Source organism: Natator depressus, chromosome 10, assembly GCF_965152275.1.
Source record: "Natator depressus isolate rNatDep1 chromosome 10, rNatDep2.hap1, whole genome shotgun sequence".
Lineage (NCBI taxonomy): Eukaryota > Metazoa > Chordata > Testudines > Cheloniidae > Natator > Natator depressus.
This window is the reverse complement of record NC_134243.1, coordinates 35,642,823-35,658,542: the sequence shown is the minus strand read 5'-3', so window position 1 is coordinate 35,658,542 and position 15,720 is coordinate 35,642,823. Positions and strand designations below refer to the sequence as shown.

Here is a 15,720-nt window from a genome sequence, read left to right as displayed (position 1 = left end):
CACCTAAGGTGCCACTTTTGATGTGATCAGTGGGGGGAGCGGCTGCTTCACTACCCCGCCCCTAGGAACCAGAGGGACCTGCCGGATGCTTCCTGGGAGCTGCCCCAGGTAAGCACCGCCGGGACTCCCCACCTCGCCCCCCGGCAGGTGCCTCTGGCTCTTAGGGGCAGCGTGGGCACCCACTACGGTGGCCCACGAGACCCTCTTGCCTGGTTCTGGGGGCAGTCAGGGGATAGAGGTGGATGGGGCATGAGTCCCAGGGGAGGGGGGGTGTCAAGGAACGCGGGGGGTTGGATGGGGCAGGAGTCCCGGGGGGACAGGGGTGGGCAACGACCCCCTCGCGGGGTGAGGCGGGAACCGGGTTGTTAAGATTTTGGCAGCTCATCACTGCCTGTAGCCGCCACCCGACATCTGTCTAGCTCTGCATCTCCTGTCACCCAGAGCCACCCGCTGCCCGGTCCCTATAACCGAATCGCCCTCTGGTGGCCCTGCCCAGCACTCCCACCACCCTGGGCTCCTACCTAGCTCTGTAGCCCCACACCCTGACCTACCAGGACCCTGGACAGCTCCCATCACCCTGGGGTGCCCCCTGTCCCATATCACCATCAGACACCTACCCATCCCACCCCAGCCCCAAGCACCTGCCCATTCCCCTTGGTGCCCCCAAGCACCTGCCAAGCCGCCCCATTCCCCAGGGTTCCCCCCGTCCCGCCATAGGCACCTGCCCGGCCCCGCGGCCTAGGAGCGGGTCTGGGGCCCTACCCGTGCGCTCCCCGCTTCCGGGCCGGGCAGCTCGCCTCTCCCCGGCGCCAGGGACTGGGCCGGCCCGGCCTGGGCACACCGCGGTGGGCCGCTGCAGCCGGGCCGGGCCGGGCCGCGGGGATCGCTCGGCGCCCCGCGCCCGCCGCCCCGGTGCCCACCAGCAGCGGCAACCTCCTGCCGCCTCGGCCGCGTCTCCTCATGGCCGCCGCTGCCCCGCCCCGCCCCGTCCCCTCCCCGGGGAGCGCCCGCTCCCACCCGCCGCCTCCGCCGGTCCCTCTGACCTCAGCGGCGTCCCGGGCTCAGCTCCAGCGCGGGCGGGGCTTGACGGGCAGCCTGGATGCGGGGCCTCACGCCTTTGCCCTGCAAGCCGGAGCTTTGCGCCGGGGGCTGGCGGTAGGCGAGGCGCTCAGCCGGGACTTGCAAAGCCAAGAGCAAGATGCTGGCCCTCCTGTTCGTGGGGAAGGGGAACAAAGGGGGATCGTCACGTGACCCGCGCGTACCCCAAGGGTCAGGCACTGGGGGGCAAGTGGCAAGCCCCAGCTGCCCTGATTTGTAAGCAAGTCTCACGAGTTCGGAGGCCTGACCCACGGTTTGCAGTGCTTGGAGCTGGCAGTACTGCAGTCGCGCTTGTTTCACACAGAGGAAACCCAGGGCGTGAGTGAGTGCCACTTCTCTATTCTTCCTCCCCTACGTCATTTCAGGAAGTGTCTTTACCTAGCTCTGGTGTCCTGTTTGCAGAATTGTTGGACAGCTGGAAGAGGTAGAGTAAGTAATTACTGACAAAAACTAGAAATATCTACACGACTTCAAAGTTAGATTCCAGGTAGATGTTTGGCAGGTAGGAATATTCTGTTTAGAAATAATCACATTAAGTACTTTGGGTCAGTTTCTGTTTCACACAGGTACCTCACTGATTTGACCTTTGGTTTAAGCTCTTAATTGCTAGATTTATCCAAGATTTTTTTCCAAATGTCATGCACTGGGTAGCCATCAGAAAAAAAAATCAATATGTGCAGGTACTTGCAGATCTCACACTTGTGGAAAAATAAATGGATTTCTTCATGTAGATGTACACGTGCAGATAAAATGCACAGGTAAAGCAGAGACACTTGTGAAGTAAGTCACTAGGGGTTAGTTCCTGCTGTGATTGCTACATGGGAGACAAAATGCATCTGCATGGAGCTCCACTGAAGTCAGTGGGATTCTGTCTATGCAGGACTCATTGCAGGGTCATAGATTCATAGACAAGCAGGGCTGGGATGGACCTCGAGAGGTTATCTAGTCCAGGCACTTGTGCTAAGGTAGGACCAAGTAAAGCTAGACCAGCAGTAATGAAACTTGGTCAGCTCTGTTGCTGAACAAGCCGAGAGGACTTTACCTTGAACCAAGTCTATCTTGTTAAGTTTTAGCTACTAGAAAACATTTTATCTTCACTTTTTTCTTGCAACCATTTTTGACTTTAATACCTTGTACTCACTTAAACCCTATCACTTTGTAGTTAAATAAACTTATTTTATTTTTAATCTAAACTAATCCAGTGTTGTGTTTAAACTGCACTATTTGGTATCTCCAGTTAAAGGAGCTAACTGTTGAATATTGATACCTCGCAGCGGCAAAGGACCTTTAATATCTGAATTGGCCAGGAGAGGGCTGGACAGAACACACATACTGGGGAAAATTTGGGAGTGGGAGCATGTTGGGTTCACCCTGCAAGTTGTAACCAAGGCTGGTGGAAGCCAGAGTGAAGCTGGAGGGTTGATGACAGGCTATTGAGGTCAGAGCTGCAGCTACACAGATACTCAGGGTGTGACTTGCATGCTGGTGGCTGTTTGTGAGCAGCCCAGGTTGGGAGCTACAACAGCAAAGCATTGAGGCATCCTGAGTTGCGGGGCAAGTGGTGACAACCCCTCACTGGTCTGGATTGCACCCGAGAATGTGACAATTTGTCCAACCTGTTCTTAAAAACCTCCAGTGAGGGGGAGTCCACAACCTCCCTTGGAAGCCTAGTCCAGATCTTAATTACTTTTATAGCTAGATAGTGTTCCCTATTATCTAATCGTTGCTGCAGATTAAGCCTGTTACTTCTTGTCCTACCTTCAGTGGACATGGAGAACAACTAATCACTATCCCTTAACATGTGAAGCCCTTAACATATGTGAAGGCTGTTATCAGGTCCTCCTTCAGTCGTCTTTTCTTGAGACTAAACATGCCCAGGTTTTTTTAACCTTTCCTCATAGGTCAGGTTTTTTAAACTTTTTAACATTTTTGTTTCTCTTTTCTGAACTATTTCCAATTTGACCTCATCTGTCTAAAGTGTGGCACCCAAAACTGGACACAGTACTCCACCTGAGGCCTCATTAGTTGCAAGTAGAGTGGGACAATTACATCCCGTATCTTATATTCAACACTCTTATTAATACACGCCAGACTTATATTAAACTTTTTTTGAACATATTCAATTTATGATCCACTAAAACCCCAGATCCTTTTCAACAGTATTACAGCCTAGCCAGTTATTCACCACTTTGTATTTGTGCATTTGATTTTTGCTTCCTAAGTATAGCACTTTGCACTTGTCTTTCATCCTTTTGATTTCTGTCCAATTTTCCATTTTGTCAAGGTTGTTTTGCATTCTAATCCTATTCCCTTGCAGTCCCTCTCAGCTTGGTGTGATCTGCAAATTTAATATTGTCCACTCCATTATCAAAGTCATTAATGAAAATACTGATTAGTACCAGACCCTTGCAGGACCCCCGTTTGAAAGTGAATCTTTGATAACTATTCTTTGAGTATGGTCTTTCAACTAATTATGCGTCCACCTTCTGGTAATTCCATCTGAACCACATTTCTTTAGTTTACTTAGATAATGTCACGTGGGACTACATCAAAAGCCTTACAAAAATTGAGATATATCACATCTACTAGTTCTCTCTTTTCCACTAGGCCAGGGCATACACAGTTTTTTGCACTTACTTAACTAGATTGGTTAGAAATGATTAAATTAATGCACTGGGAACACAGTCCTACCAATATTAAGGTTTTGATATGGGTATAGCTTATAGACACCAGATATTCTAAGGACTGCACACTCCAGGTGGGATATATTTTTCTTATTGATTTATGGGCTGGAAAACAAGAATTTTTCCACCTCTTACTTTATGTGATCTGACTTGAGAGATTATGGAGATACTACAAGTTGCTAAGCAGGGCATTTATCAGCCAGTGTGTGCAGAAGACTCAATAACTACCTATGCCATAGGTGATCCTTTGATTTAGGATTGTCACCTATCCCAATATTTCTGGGACTGTCCCAAGATTCACAGAGCAATCCCACGTCCTGCAAGCATACCTTACAGGATAAGCACAGGTTACAAAACCAATTTTGGAACCTGTCACAGGGCAGATGGCCCTTTAAGGGGAATCAGGGCCCATGCTGTCCATGACTGCCTTCTGAAGGCCTACCTGGGGGTGAATGACTGCCCAGGTGGCCACTTAATGGCTAATCAGTAAACAAGCACCTGGACCTAATAAAAAGGTCACTTGGGCTTTCAAGAAGCTTTTCAGGATCAGGCAGGAGTGCTTATCAGAGTAGGGAGCCTGGAGGGTGTGCTTCTGGAGACAGAGAACTCCCAAGAGACTAGAGCAAGGAGCCTAGGTGGTGCAGGGAGAGCTGCAGGAATTAGGCATCTAGGAAGGCCCGGTCTCAACAAAAGCAATCTCCCAAACCTTGGTGGGAAGCTACTCCCAGGGAGAAGGTGTCTCTGGAGAGAAGGAATCACAGAGAGAGCATTCGTCCCAGAGGGAAAGTGCTCCTAGGGAAGGTATGGGAGCAGCCTAAGAGAACAAGGTGGGCATGAGACCTGGAGAGCTACTAGCAAACAGGGGTGCTGGAACAATGTGTGTAGTGGGGGTGCTGAGAGCCATTGACCCAAACTGTAAACCCTGCACAATGATGGAAACCACTTCAAGCCATAGGGTGCAACCGCACCCCTAGTTCCAGCACCTATGCTAACAAATCATGCAGTGTTGTGGGAACAGTGGCAGCCAGCAGGACACCCTGTGTAGACCCAAGCTCCAGACAAAGAATTCAGCCTGAGAGTGCTTCATGGCTAAAGGGCCAAGATACAAGACTGCTTAATCCAGAGGCAGAGGGTTTTCTGGTGAGGTAGCTGACTGAAGGTTCTGCTTACGTTTTGTGGGGGTGGTGTCTGTTAAATAAATGGAACTCTCCAAAGAAGGTGTTCTTTAGTACCTGAAGGCCTATTTGGACATGTTTACATTCCAGATTAGGAGAAATTGAGGCAGGGCACACCTGTGGCATTGCACATGACCATGAGGGAAAATTACTAGGGCCATGGTATGTGTAGGGGGAAAAGGCTCTGAGAGTGGGAGGGTCCCCCTGGAGTTGTGGGGGGACTCTCCTGCAGGCATAATGAGGTTTCTAGTAGAAGGTGACGTGCATGTCAATGGGGGTGGTCCTTGATGGAATGTTGGGGAATCTGGGGTGATGAACTCACACACCCCCCCCAGCCACCTGCAGGAAGAACTGTGCAATGCACTTGTTCTTGATGCTGAGCCCCTGGGGCCAGTGGCTCCTTGAGACTCACACCCAGGCCTGCCCAAGGTGGGGAGTGGGCTAAAAAACACACAGGAGAGGAGAGGGGGCACCAGAGGCATAAGGCATGATAATTCTTGAGTTACCCTGTATTGCCAACCTCAAGAGATCAAAAATCATGATATTGGCCCAAATTCTATCTTTAGCCTGTTGTTTGCCTTCCCTCTATTCTTCTGCCAAGAGGTGTGAGAACTTCAGGTTAAAAAATCAACCACAAATACACGCCTCTCCCTTGCTGCTTAGCCGGAGTCTCCATTTACCCTCTCCTCATCCCTGAGGCAGGGGATGGCCATCACTTCCCTACTATGTCATGGCCCAGCAGCAGGGGTGGATGTAGCCTCACGATCCAATGAGGGTGCTATTGCTGAGGAAGCACCACCCACCCTGGAACTGTAACCTGAATCCTGGCCTGGGGAGGCCCTGAAGGATGGGGACTGGAGAGCGAGCCTGCCCCACAGCAATGGCTCCTGTCCTGCAGGGCCGGGCCTGGCTCCCCACTCCAGACATCATGACCTGGTGCATGGGATTGCCATGCCACTCGAATTTGAGCCAGCCAGTCCAGCCACCCGTCACGATGGAGGGCTGGCTGGACCAAACCTGAGCGGCAGTGTGACCCCATGCGCCAGGTCATGATGCCTGGAGTGGGGAGCCAGGCCGGGCCCTGCAGGACAGGAGCCACTGATGTGGGGTAACTTCTGTGGGTGTAGCTAAGCCCATGCTAAAGCTGCCCCTACCCAGCAGCAACATTATCTACTTCCCACTCCCCTGGGACTTTTCTGCCTGGGACACAATGGTACCAATTCCCCCACCTCCCCTGCCCCAGGGCTTCTCCTCTGCCTGGATCCCAGTGGCAGCACTTCCCCCTCTCTGTGTTGTAGGGCAAAGTACGAAGACATGGCCCAGAAGCAGGGCAGATCTGCGTCCCTAGCTCCAAGGCTCTCACACACAGCTCTGCTCGGGTGAGGGTGACTAGATAGCAAGTGTGAAAAATCAAGATGGGGTGGGGGGAAATAGATGGCTATATAAAACAAAGCCCCGAATATTGGGACTGTCCCTATAAAATTGGTACATCTGGTCACTCTAGCCCAGGTGCCCAGCCCTAAAAATCCCAGGATTCACAGAGCTTCTCATGTCAGCACAACAGCTCCTCCTGCAGGCACCAAATTCCCTTGACTCGTGACCAACTTGAGACCTGGCAGCACCTACTGCCTTGCCCTGGCTGCTCAGAGGGGACTCCCCTTCCCTGCCCCCAGGCTGGTGGAGCTGCCATTCAATGCCCTCCATCTCTCACCCATCGCAATTCTCTGCACCCCTCTCAACCTTCCTTCTGCCCCATCTCCCCTGCAGCCCCTAAGTCTGCCTCCTGTTCCCCCCAGTGCCCTGCTCCCCCTCACTCTTGCCAACCCTTTCGCAGCATCTCTGCTGCTTCTCCTTACAGTCCCTGTGTCCTGCCCTGGCTCCTGAGCAATAAAATGGCAGCTGTTTTCTGGTAAGCCTGGCTTCAACCTTATTGAAAAAACAGTGGGAGGTGGCAGACATCTTTACTGAGGGCAGATAGACTGTAGGGAAATGGCAGCCATCTTGCTGGTTCAGCTGCATTGACAGTCCTGGGAGATGGTGGCCATTTTGAATAAGGGAAAAGGTCCCAACTGGCGGCTTTTCATCATGTGTTTATGAGACAGGTAAAAAAACCACCCCCAAAATCACTAGAGTCCTGATAAATTAGTGAGAGTTGGCTATCTGCTCAACCCTCCCTACCACAGGGCCGCCCAGCGGAGCATGCAAGGCTGGCTCAGCGCTAGACCCCCTGAGAGGAGGCTCAGGGTCCAGGAGGGAGATGGCAAAAAAACACACAAGCAAAAGCAACCCAGCTGTTTCTGAGAGTGAGATTAAGGAAAAATTTATTCTTTTACCAGGTAAAAAGAATTCGTACAACAGTTTCATTGAAAAGCTCTATTGCCTCCCTACTTTGAAGCAAGGAATTGAAATTTGGCAGTGGGTGTCAGGGATGTGCTTTTTGCCATCCCTATAAAAATTCGCCTATATTTGGCCAAGTTATAAGCCTTTGAAAAAAAATCTCAATTTGCACCTGCACAATAGAGACTTGTTATAGTTTCCCAAATTTGAGGAAAATTAGGAATTAGATTAGCTGGGAGGAAAAAATTTAGATGAAAAAATGTGAATGAACATTGGGGACTCTTTAAGAAGAGTTTATTAGATAGTCAAAAACTCATGATTCCACAATCAAGAAAGAGGACAACTGTGGCCCATCTTGGTTCAAGGGCAAAGTGAAGGCAGCAATTTGAAATAAAAAAGCAATATATAACAAATGGGGAAAAGATAGCAATCAATATAAATTAGAAGGTATGAAGTGGAGAAAATTGATAAGAGAAGCTGAAGCCATCAGGGAAAAACCCATGGCTGGCAGGGCTAAGTACAATAAGAAGGAGTTTAAGTATATTAGGAACAATAGAAATCCTAGCAAAGATATAGGCCTATAGAAGGAAATAGTAAAATTCCTAATGATGCAGAAAAGGCAGAAATGTCCAATAAATATTTCTGTTTTGTCTTTAGAAAGAAGCAGGATGAGGAAGTACTTTCCAGTCTATTAGGAACTAAACAAGATGTTTAACAATATCTAATAGGGATAAACATTTTTAAATCAGCATGCCTGGATAATTTGCACCCAAGAGTCTAAAAGAGTTGGCTAAAGAGATTTTTGGCCTGCTCTTGGAATACTAGGAATATTCCAGAAGACTGGAAGAGTACTAAAGTTGTGCCAGTATTTTAAAAGGGCAGGGGGATGATGCAGGTAACTATAGACTAGTTAGCCTGATATCAATCCCAGGCAAAATAATGGAAAAGCTGATCTGGGATTCAATTGATAAAGAATTAAAGGTTAGGAATATAATTCATGCCAGTCAGTGTGGTTTTATGGAAAGTAAGTCTTGTCAAACAAATCTTATTTCATTCTTTCTTGAGATTACAAGGTTGGTTGATAAAGGTATCTGCGTAGATGTAATTGACTTTGGTGAGGAATTTGACTTAGAACTGCATGACATTGTGATGAAAAATAACACTAAACAATATTAACAGAGCACAGGTTAGATGGATTTAGAACTAGCTAACTGATAGATCTCAAAGTAGTTGTCAATGGGGAAGCATCATCCAATGAGAGTGTTTCTATTGGGGTTCAGCAGGGAATCGATCCTAGGCCTGATGCTATTCAACATTTTCATCAATGATCGAGAAGTAAATATAAAATTACTGCTGATAAAATTTGCAGATGACACAAATTTTGGTGGAATGGTAAAGAACAATGAGGACAAGACAGTCATGATGAACAATTGGTATTGCTTGATAAGCTGAGCCTGTTCAAACAAAATGCATTTAATACAGCCAAATGCAAAGTTACACATCTAGGAACGAGGACTGCAGGCCCGACCTACAGAATGTGGGCCTGTGTCCTGGAAAGCAGTAATGGTTTTGAGGTCAGAGTGGACAAGCAAATGAACCTGAGCTCCCAGTCTGGTGCTGTGGCAAAAAGGGCTAATGTGATCAAGGGATGTATAAACAGGGATGTAGTGAGTAGGAACAAGGAAGTGATTTTACCTCTGCATACATCACTAGTGAGACTGGTGCTGCAATACTGGGGTCCAGAGTTCTGGGGTGCACATTTTAAAAAGTATGTTGAAAAAGTGGAGAGAGTGCAGAAAGAAGATGCAAAAATTATTAGTGGGCTGGAGAAATTGCCTTGCAGTGAGATTCTTAAAGAGCCTAATCTGTTTAGTTTATCAAAAAGAAGATGAGGTGAGAGGTGACTTGATTGTGGAGTGTATATATCTCCACAGCAAGAAAATAGTGGGTAGAAAGCCACAACAAGATCCAGTGGCTAGAAGCCAAAGCCAGACCAATTCAAAATTAGATATAAGGCACTTGTGTTTAGCAGTGAGGGGGATTAACCATTGGAACAAACTACCAGGGAAATGGTGGATTCTCTATCCCTTGATGTCCTCAGATCAAGCCTGGCTGCCTTCCTGGAAGTTCTACTGTAGTGAAACACAAGTTATTGGGTTCCATACAGGGGTAACTGGCTGGCATTTAATGGCCTGTGATACACAGGAGGTGAGATTTAGACGATCTAATGGTCCCTTCTGGCCTTACACTCTATTAATCTATGAATTACCACAGTTCAGTTTGTCTCTGCAAGGTTTAATGTTAGTATTATAGCATTATACATGCTGGCTGGGAGCATTTTAGAGTCATTTGCTTTATTTATACGTTCAGTAATTTTGATGATAGGTACTCTTAGATTGGCTTGTAAAAGTCCTTTAGGAAGTCATCTGAGCCAAGAGTTTTATTATTGTCCAGGTCTTACATTGCACGTTGTTCAATTTCTTTTTGTGCCCTTTTAGACACCAAGAAATAATAATAATAGCTTGTATTGTAGTAATGCCTAGAGACCCCAGTAAGAGACAGGCCACCATTGTTCGGGGTGGTGGGTGCACGTGTAATGAAGACAAGCTCTGCCCCAGGTATCTTACAATCTTAGCATATAACAAGAGACAACAGATCAAGACAACTAGGTTTAAGACAACTAGGTTATTCACCAGCACTGATATTCTGCAAATACATGGAGCCTTATTCTTCTCTGATTTACACCAGTGTAACTCCTCTGAAACTGAGAGCAGATTCATGGCCACTGTCTTCATGGAGCCACTGGCCTCCATATAACTTAGAACCCGTTTGAGTCCATAAAATATCTAATCCATGGTACATAGAAAAATTGCAGGTGAACAAGCAACACCACAGGATAATCTGTAAGGGTATGTCTACACTACGGAATAAGGTCGAATTTATAGAAGTCGGTTTTTTAGAAATCGGTTTTATATATTCGAGTGTGTGTGTCCCCACAGAAGTGCATTAAGTGCATTAACTCGGCGGAGTGCTTCCACAGTACCGAGGCTAGAGTCGACTTCTGGAGCGTTGCACTGTGGGTAGCTATCCCACAGTTCCCGCAGTCTCCGCTGCCCATTGGAATTCTGGGTTGAGATCCCAATGCCTGATGGGGCTGAAACATTGTCGCGGGTGGTTCTGGGTACATATCGTCAGTCCCCCCCTTCCCTCCCTCCCTCCGTGAAAGCAAGGGCAGACAATTGTTTCGCGCCTTTTTTCCTGAGTTACCTGTGCGGACGCCATACCACCGCAAGCATGGAGTCCGCTCAGGTAACCGTCACCGTATGTCTCCTGGGTGCTGGCAGACGTGGCACGGCATTGCTACACAGTAGCAGCAACCCATTGCCTTGTGGTAGCAGACGGTACAATACGACTGGTAGCCGTCCTCGTCATGTCCGAGGTACTCCTGGTCGCCTGTGTGATCAGGAGCGCCTGGGCAGACATGGGCGCAGGGACTAAATTTTTAGTGACTTGACCAGGTCATTTTTTTTAGTCCGGCAGTCAGTCCTATTGAACCGTCTTAGGGTGAGCAGGCAGGCAATATGTCCTTCTGCACCGTCTGCTGCCAGCCAAAGATGTAAAAGATAGATGGAGTGGATCAAAACAAGAAATAGACCAGATTTGTTTGTACTCATTTGCCTCCTCCCCTGTCTAGGGGAATCATTCCTCTAGGTCACACTGCAGTCACTCACAGAGAAGGTGCAGCGAGGTAGATCTAGCCATGTATCAATCAGAGGCCAGGCTAACCTCCTTGTTCCAATAAGAACAATAACTTAGGTGCACCATTTCTTATTGGAACCCTCCGTGAAGTCAACCCTGTAAGCCGTGTCCTCAGTCGCCCCTCCCTGCGTCAGAGCAACGGCAAACAATCGTGCATCTGAGTTGAGAGTGCTGTCCAGAGCAGTCACAATGGAGCACTCTGATTGGGCTAAAACATTGTCGCGGGTGGTTCTGGGTACATATTGTCCGGCCCCCGTTCCCTCCCTCCTTCCGTGAAGGCAAGGGCAGACAATTGTTTCGCGCCTTTTTTCCTGAGTTACCTGTGCGGACGCCATACCACCGCAAGCATGGAGCCCGCTCAGGTAACCGTCACCATATGTCTCCTGGGTGCTGGCAGACGCGGTACGGCATTGCTACACAGTAGCAGCAACCCATTGCCTTCTGGCAGCAGACGGTGCAGTATGACTGGTACCCGTCCTCGTCATGTCCGAGGTGCTCCTGGCCACGTCGGCTGGGAGCGCCTGGGCAGACATGGGCGCAGGGACTAAATTTTTGGTGACTTGACCAGGTCATTCTCTTTAGTCCTGCAGTCAGTCGTATTGAACCGTCTAATGGTGAGCAGGCAGGCAATACGGATTGCTAGCAGTCGTATTGTACCATCTTCTGCCGGGCAGGCAAGAGATGACGATGGCTAGCAATCGTATTGTACCATCTTCTGCCGGGCAGGCAAGAGATGATGATGGCTAGCAATCGTATTGTACCATCTTCTGCCGGGCAGGCAAGAGATGACGATGGCTAGCAATCGTACTGTGCCATCTTCTGCCAGGCAGGCAAGAGATGAGGATGGCTAGCAGTCGTACTGTGCCATCTTCTGCCGAGCAGCCATGAGATGTGGATGGCTTGCAGTCCTTCTGCACCGTCTGCTGCCAGCCAAAGATGTAAAAGATAGATGGAGTGGATCAAAACAAGAAATAGACCAGATTTGTTTTGTACTCATTTGCCTCCTGCCCTGTCTAGGGGACTCATTCCTCTAGGTCACACTGCAGTCACTCACAGAGAAGGTGCTGCGAGGTAGATCTAGCCATGTATCAATCAGAGGCCAGGCTAACCTCCTTGTTCCAATAAGAACAATAACTTAGGTGCACCATTTCTTATTGGAACCCTCCGTGAAGTCCTGCCTGAACTACTCCTTGATGTAAAGCCACCCCCTTTGTGGATTTTAGCCTCCTGAAGCCAACCCTGTAAGCCGTGTCGTCAGTCGCCCCTCCCTCCGTCAGAGCAACGGCAGACAATCATTCCGCGCCTTTTTTCTGTGCGGACGCCATACCAAGGCAAGCATGGAGTCCGCTCAGCTCACTTTGGCAATTAGGAGCACATTAAACACCACACGCATTATCCAGCAGTATATGCAGCACCAGAACCTGGCAAAGCGCTACCGGGCAAGGAGGCGACATCAGCGCGGTCACGTGAGTGATCAGGACATGGACACAGATTTCTCTGAAAGCATGGGCCCTGCCAATGCATGCATAATGGTGCTAATGGGGCAGGTTCATGCTGTGGAACGCCGATTCTGGGCTCGGGAAACAAGCACAGACTGGTGGGACCGCATAGTGTTGCAGGTCTGGGACGATTCCCAGTGGCTGCGAAACTTTCGCATGCGTAAGGGCACTTTCATGGAACTTTGTGACTTGCTTTCCCCTGCCCTGAAGCGCATGAATACCAAGATGAGAGCAGCCCTCACAGTTGAGAAACGAGTGGCGATAGCCCTGTGGAAGCTTGCAACGCCAGACAGCTACCGGTCAGTTGGGAATCAATTTGGAGTGGGCAAATCTACTGTGGGGGCTGCTGTGATGCAAGTAGCCCACGCAATCAAAGATCTGCTGATATCAAGGGTAGTGACCTTGGGAAATGTGCAGGTCATAGTGGATGGCTTTGCTGCAATGGGATTCCCTAACTGTGGTGGGGCCATAGACGGAACCCATATCCCTATCTTGGCACCGGAGCACCAAGCCGGCGAGTACATAAACCGCAAGGGGTACTTTTCAATAGTGCTGCAAGCTCTGGTGGATCACAAGGGACGTTTCACCAACATCAACGTGGGATGGCCGGGAAAGGTACATGACGCTCGCATCTTCAGGAACTCTGGTCTGTTTCAAAAGCTTCAAGAAGGGACTTTATTCCCAGACCAGAAAATAACTGTTGGTGATGTTGAAATGCCTATATGTATCCTTGGGGACCCAGCCTACCCCTTAATGCCATGGCTCATGAAGCCGTACACAGGCAGCCTGGACAGCAGTCAGGAGCTGTTCAACTACAGGCTGAGCAAGTGCAGAATGGTGGTAGAATGTGCATTTGGACGTTTAAAGGCGCGCTGGCGCAGTTTACTGACTCGGTTAGACCTCAGCGAAACCAATATTCCCACTGTTATTACTGCTTGCTGTGTGCTCCACAATATCTGTGAGAGTAAGGGGGAGACGTTTATGGCGGGGTGGGAGGTTGAGGCAAATCGCCTGGCTGCTGGTTATGCGCAGCCAGACACCAGGGCGGTTAGAAGAGCACAGGAGGGTGCGGTACGCATCAGAGAGGCTTTGAAAACCAGTTTCATGACTGGCCAGGCTACGGTGTGAAAGTTCTGTTTGTTTCTCCTTGATGAAACCCCCCGCCCCTTGGTTCACTCTACTTCCTTGTAAGCTAACCACCCTCCCCTCCTCCCTTTGATCACCTCTTGCAGAGGCAATAAAGTCATTGTTGCTTCACATTCATGCATTCTTTATTCATTCATCACACAAATAGGGGGATGACTACCAAGGTAGCCCAGGAGGGGTGGTGGAGGAGGGAAGGAAAATGCCACACAGCACTTTAAAAGTTTACAACTTTAAAATTTATTGAATGACAGCCTTCTTTTTTTGGGGCAATCCTCTGTGGTGGAGTGGCTGGTTGGCCGGTGGCCCCCCCACCGCGTTCTTGGGCGTCTGGGTGTGGAGGCTATGGAACTTGGGGAGGAGGGCGTTTGGTTACACAGGGGCTGTAGTGGCAGTCTGTGCTCCAGCTGCCTTTGCTGCAGCTCAACCATACACTGGAGCATACTGGTTTGGTCCTCCAGCAGTCTCAGCATTGAATCCTGCCTCCTCTCATCACGCTGTTGCCACATTCGAGCTTCAGCCCTCTCTTCAGCCCGCCACTTACTCTCTTCAGCCCGCCACTTACTCTCTTCAGCCCGCCACCTCTCCTCCTGGTCATTTTGTGCTTTCCTGCAGTCTGACATTATTTGCCTCCACGCATTCGTCTGTGCTCTGTCAGTGTGGGAGGACAGCATGAGCTCGGAGAACATTTCATCTCGAGTGCGTTTTTTTTTCTTTCTAATCTTCACTAGCCTCTGGGAAGGAGAAGATCCTGTGATCATTGAAACACATGCAGCTGGTGGAGAAAAGAAAAGGGACAGCGGTATTTAAAAAGACACATTTTATAAAACACTGGCTACACTCTTTCAGGGTAAACCTTGCTGTTAACATTACATACATAGCACATGTGCTTTCGTTACAAGGTCGCATTTTGCCTCCCCCCACCGCGTGGCTACCCCCTCAACCCTCCCCCCTCCCTGTGGCTAACAGCGGGGAACATTTCTGTTCAGCCGCAGGCAAACAGCCCAGCAGGAATGGGCTCCTCTGAGTGTCCCCTGAAGAAAAGCACCCTATTTCAACCAGGTGACCATGGATTATATCTCACTCTCCTGAGGATAACACATGAACGGATGTTGCTTGAACGCCAGCAAACATACACTGCAATGCTTTGTTGTACAATGATTCCCGAGTACGTATTACTGGCCTGGAGTGGTATAGTGTCCTACCATGAAGGACGCAATAAGTCTGCCCTCCCCAGAAACCTTTTGCAAAGGCTTTGGGAGTATATCCAGGAGAGCCGCGAATGCCAGGGCAGAGTAATCCTTTCACATGCTTGCTTTTAAACCATGTATAGTATTTTAAAAGGTACACTCACCGGAGGTCCCTTCTCCGCCTGCTGGGTCCAGGAGGCAGCCTTGGGTGGGTTCAGGGGGTACTGGCTCCAGGTCCAGGGTGAGAAACAGTTCCTGGCTGTCGGGAAAACCGGTTTCTCCGCTTGCTTGCTGTGAGCTATCTACAACCTCCTCCTCATCATCATCTTCTTCGTCCCCAAAACCTGCTTCCGTATTGCCTCCATCTCCATTGAAGGAGTCAAACAACACGGCTGGGGTAGTGGTGGCTGAACCCCCTAAAATGGCATGCAGCTCATCATAGAAGCGGCATGTTTGGGGCTCTGACCCGGAGCGGCCGTTCGCCTCTCTGGTTTTCTGGTAGGCTTGCCTCAGCTCCTTCAGTTTCACGCGGCACTGCTTCGGGTCCCTGTTATGGCCTCTGTCCTTCATGCCCTGGGAGATCTTGACAAAGGTTTTGGCATTTCGAAAACTGGAACGGAGTTCTGATAGCACGGATTCCTCTCCCCATACAGCGATCAGATCCCGTACCTCCCGTTCGGTCCATGCTGGAGCTCTTTTGCGATTCTGAGACTCCATCATGGTCACCTCTGCTGATGAGCTCTGCATGGTCACCTGCAGCTTGCCACGCTGGCCAAACAGGAAATGAGATTCAAAAGTTCGCGGTTCTTTTCCTGTCTACCTGGCCAGTGCATCT

General features: G+C 49.4%; 2 protein-coding genes across 7 annotated transcripts in view; both read right to left on the bottom strand.

Moving 5' to 3' along the window:
• VRK3 (VRK serine/threonine kinase 3) overlaps positions 1 to 1,398 on the bottom strand; it is a 25,100-nt gene extending 23,702 nt beyond the window's left edge. For 4 of the 6 annotated variants that reach the window (XM_074965731.1, XM_074965732.1, XM_074965730.1 and 1 more), the window contains exon 1: positions 763 to 871. The gene's annotated coding sequence lies outside the window, so the exon portion shown is untranslated. Of the gene's footprint in view, positions 1 to 762; positions 873 to 1,043 lie in introns of those variants that run through there. The other 2 variants (XM_074965734.1, XM_074965733.1) reach the window with 2 other exon arrangements.
• Positions 1,045 to 15,720, bottom strand: LOC141994653 (uncharacterized). The gene is made up of 3 exons (XM_074964882.1): positions 15,050 to 15,720; positions 14,200 to 14,470; positions 1,045 to 1,210 (listed from the first exon to the last, which is right to left on the bottom strand). Exons 1-3 carry the CDS (start codon positions 15,630 to 15,632, stop codon positions 1,045 to 1,047), a joined length of 1,020 nt encoding a protein of 339 aa, XP_074820983.1. The 5' UTR covers positions 15,633 to 15,720.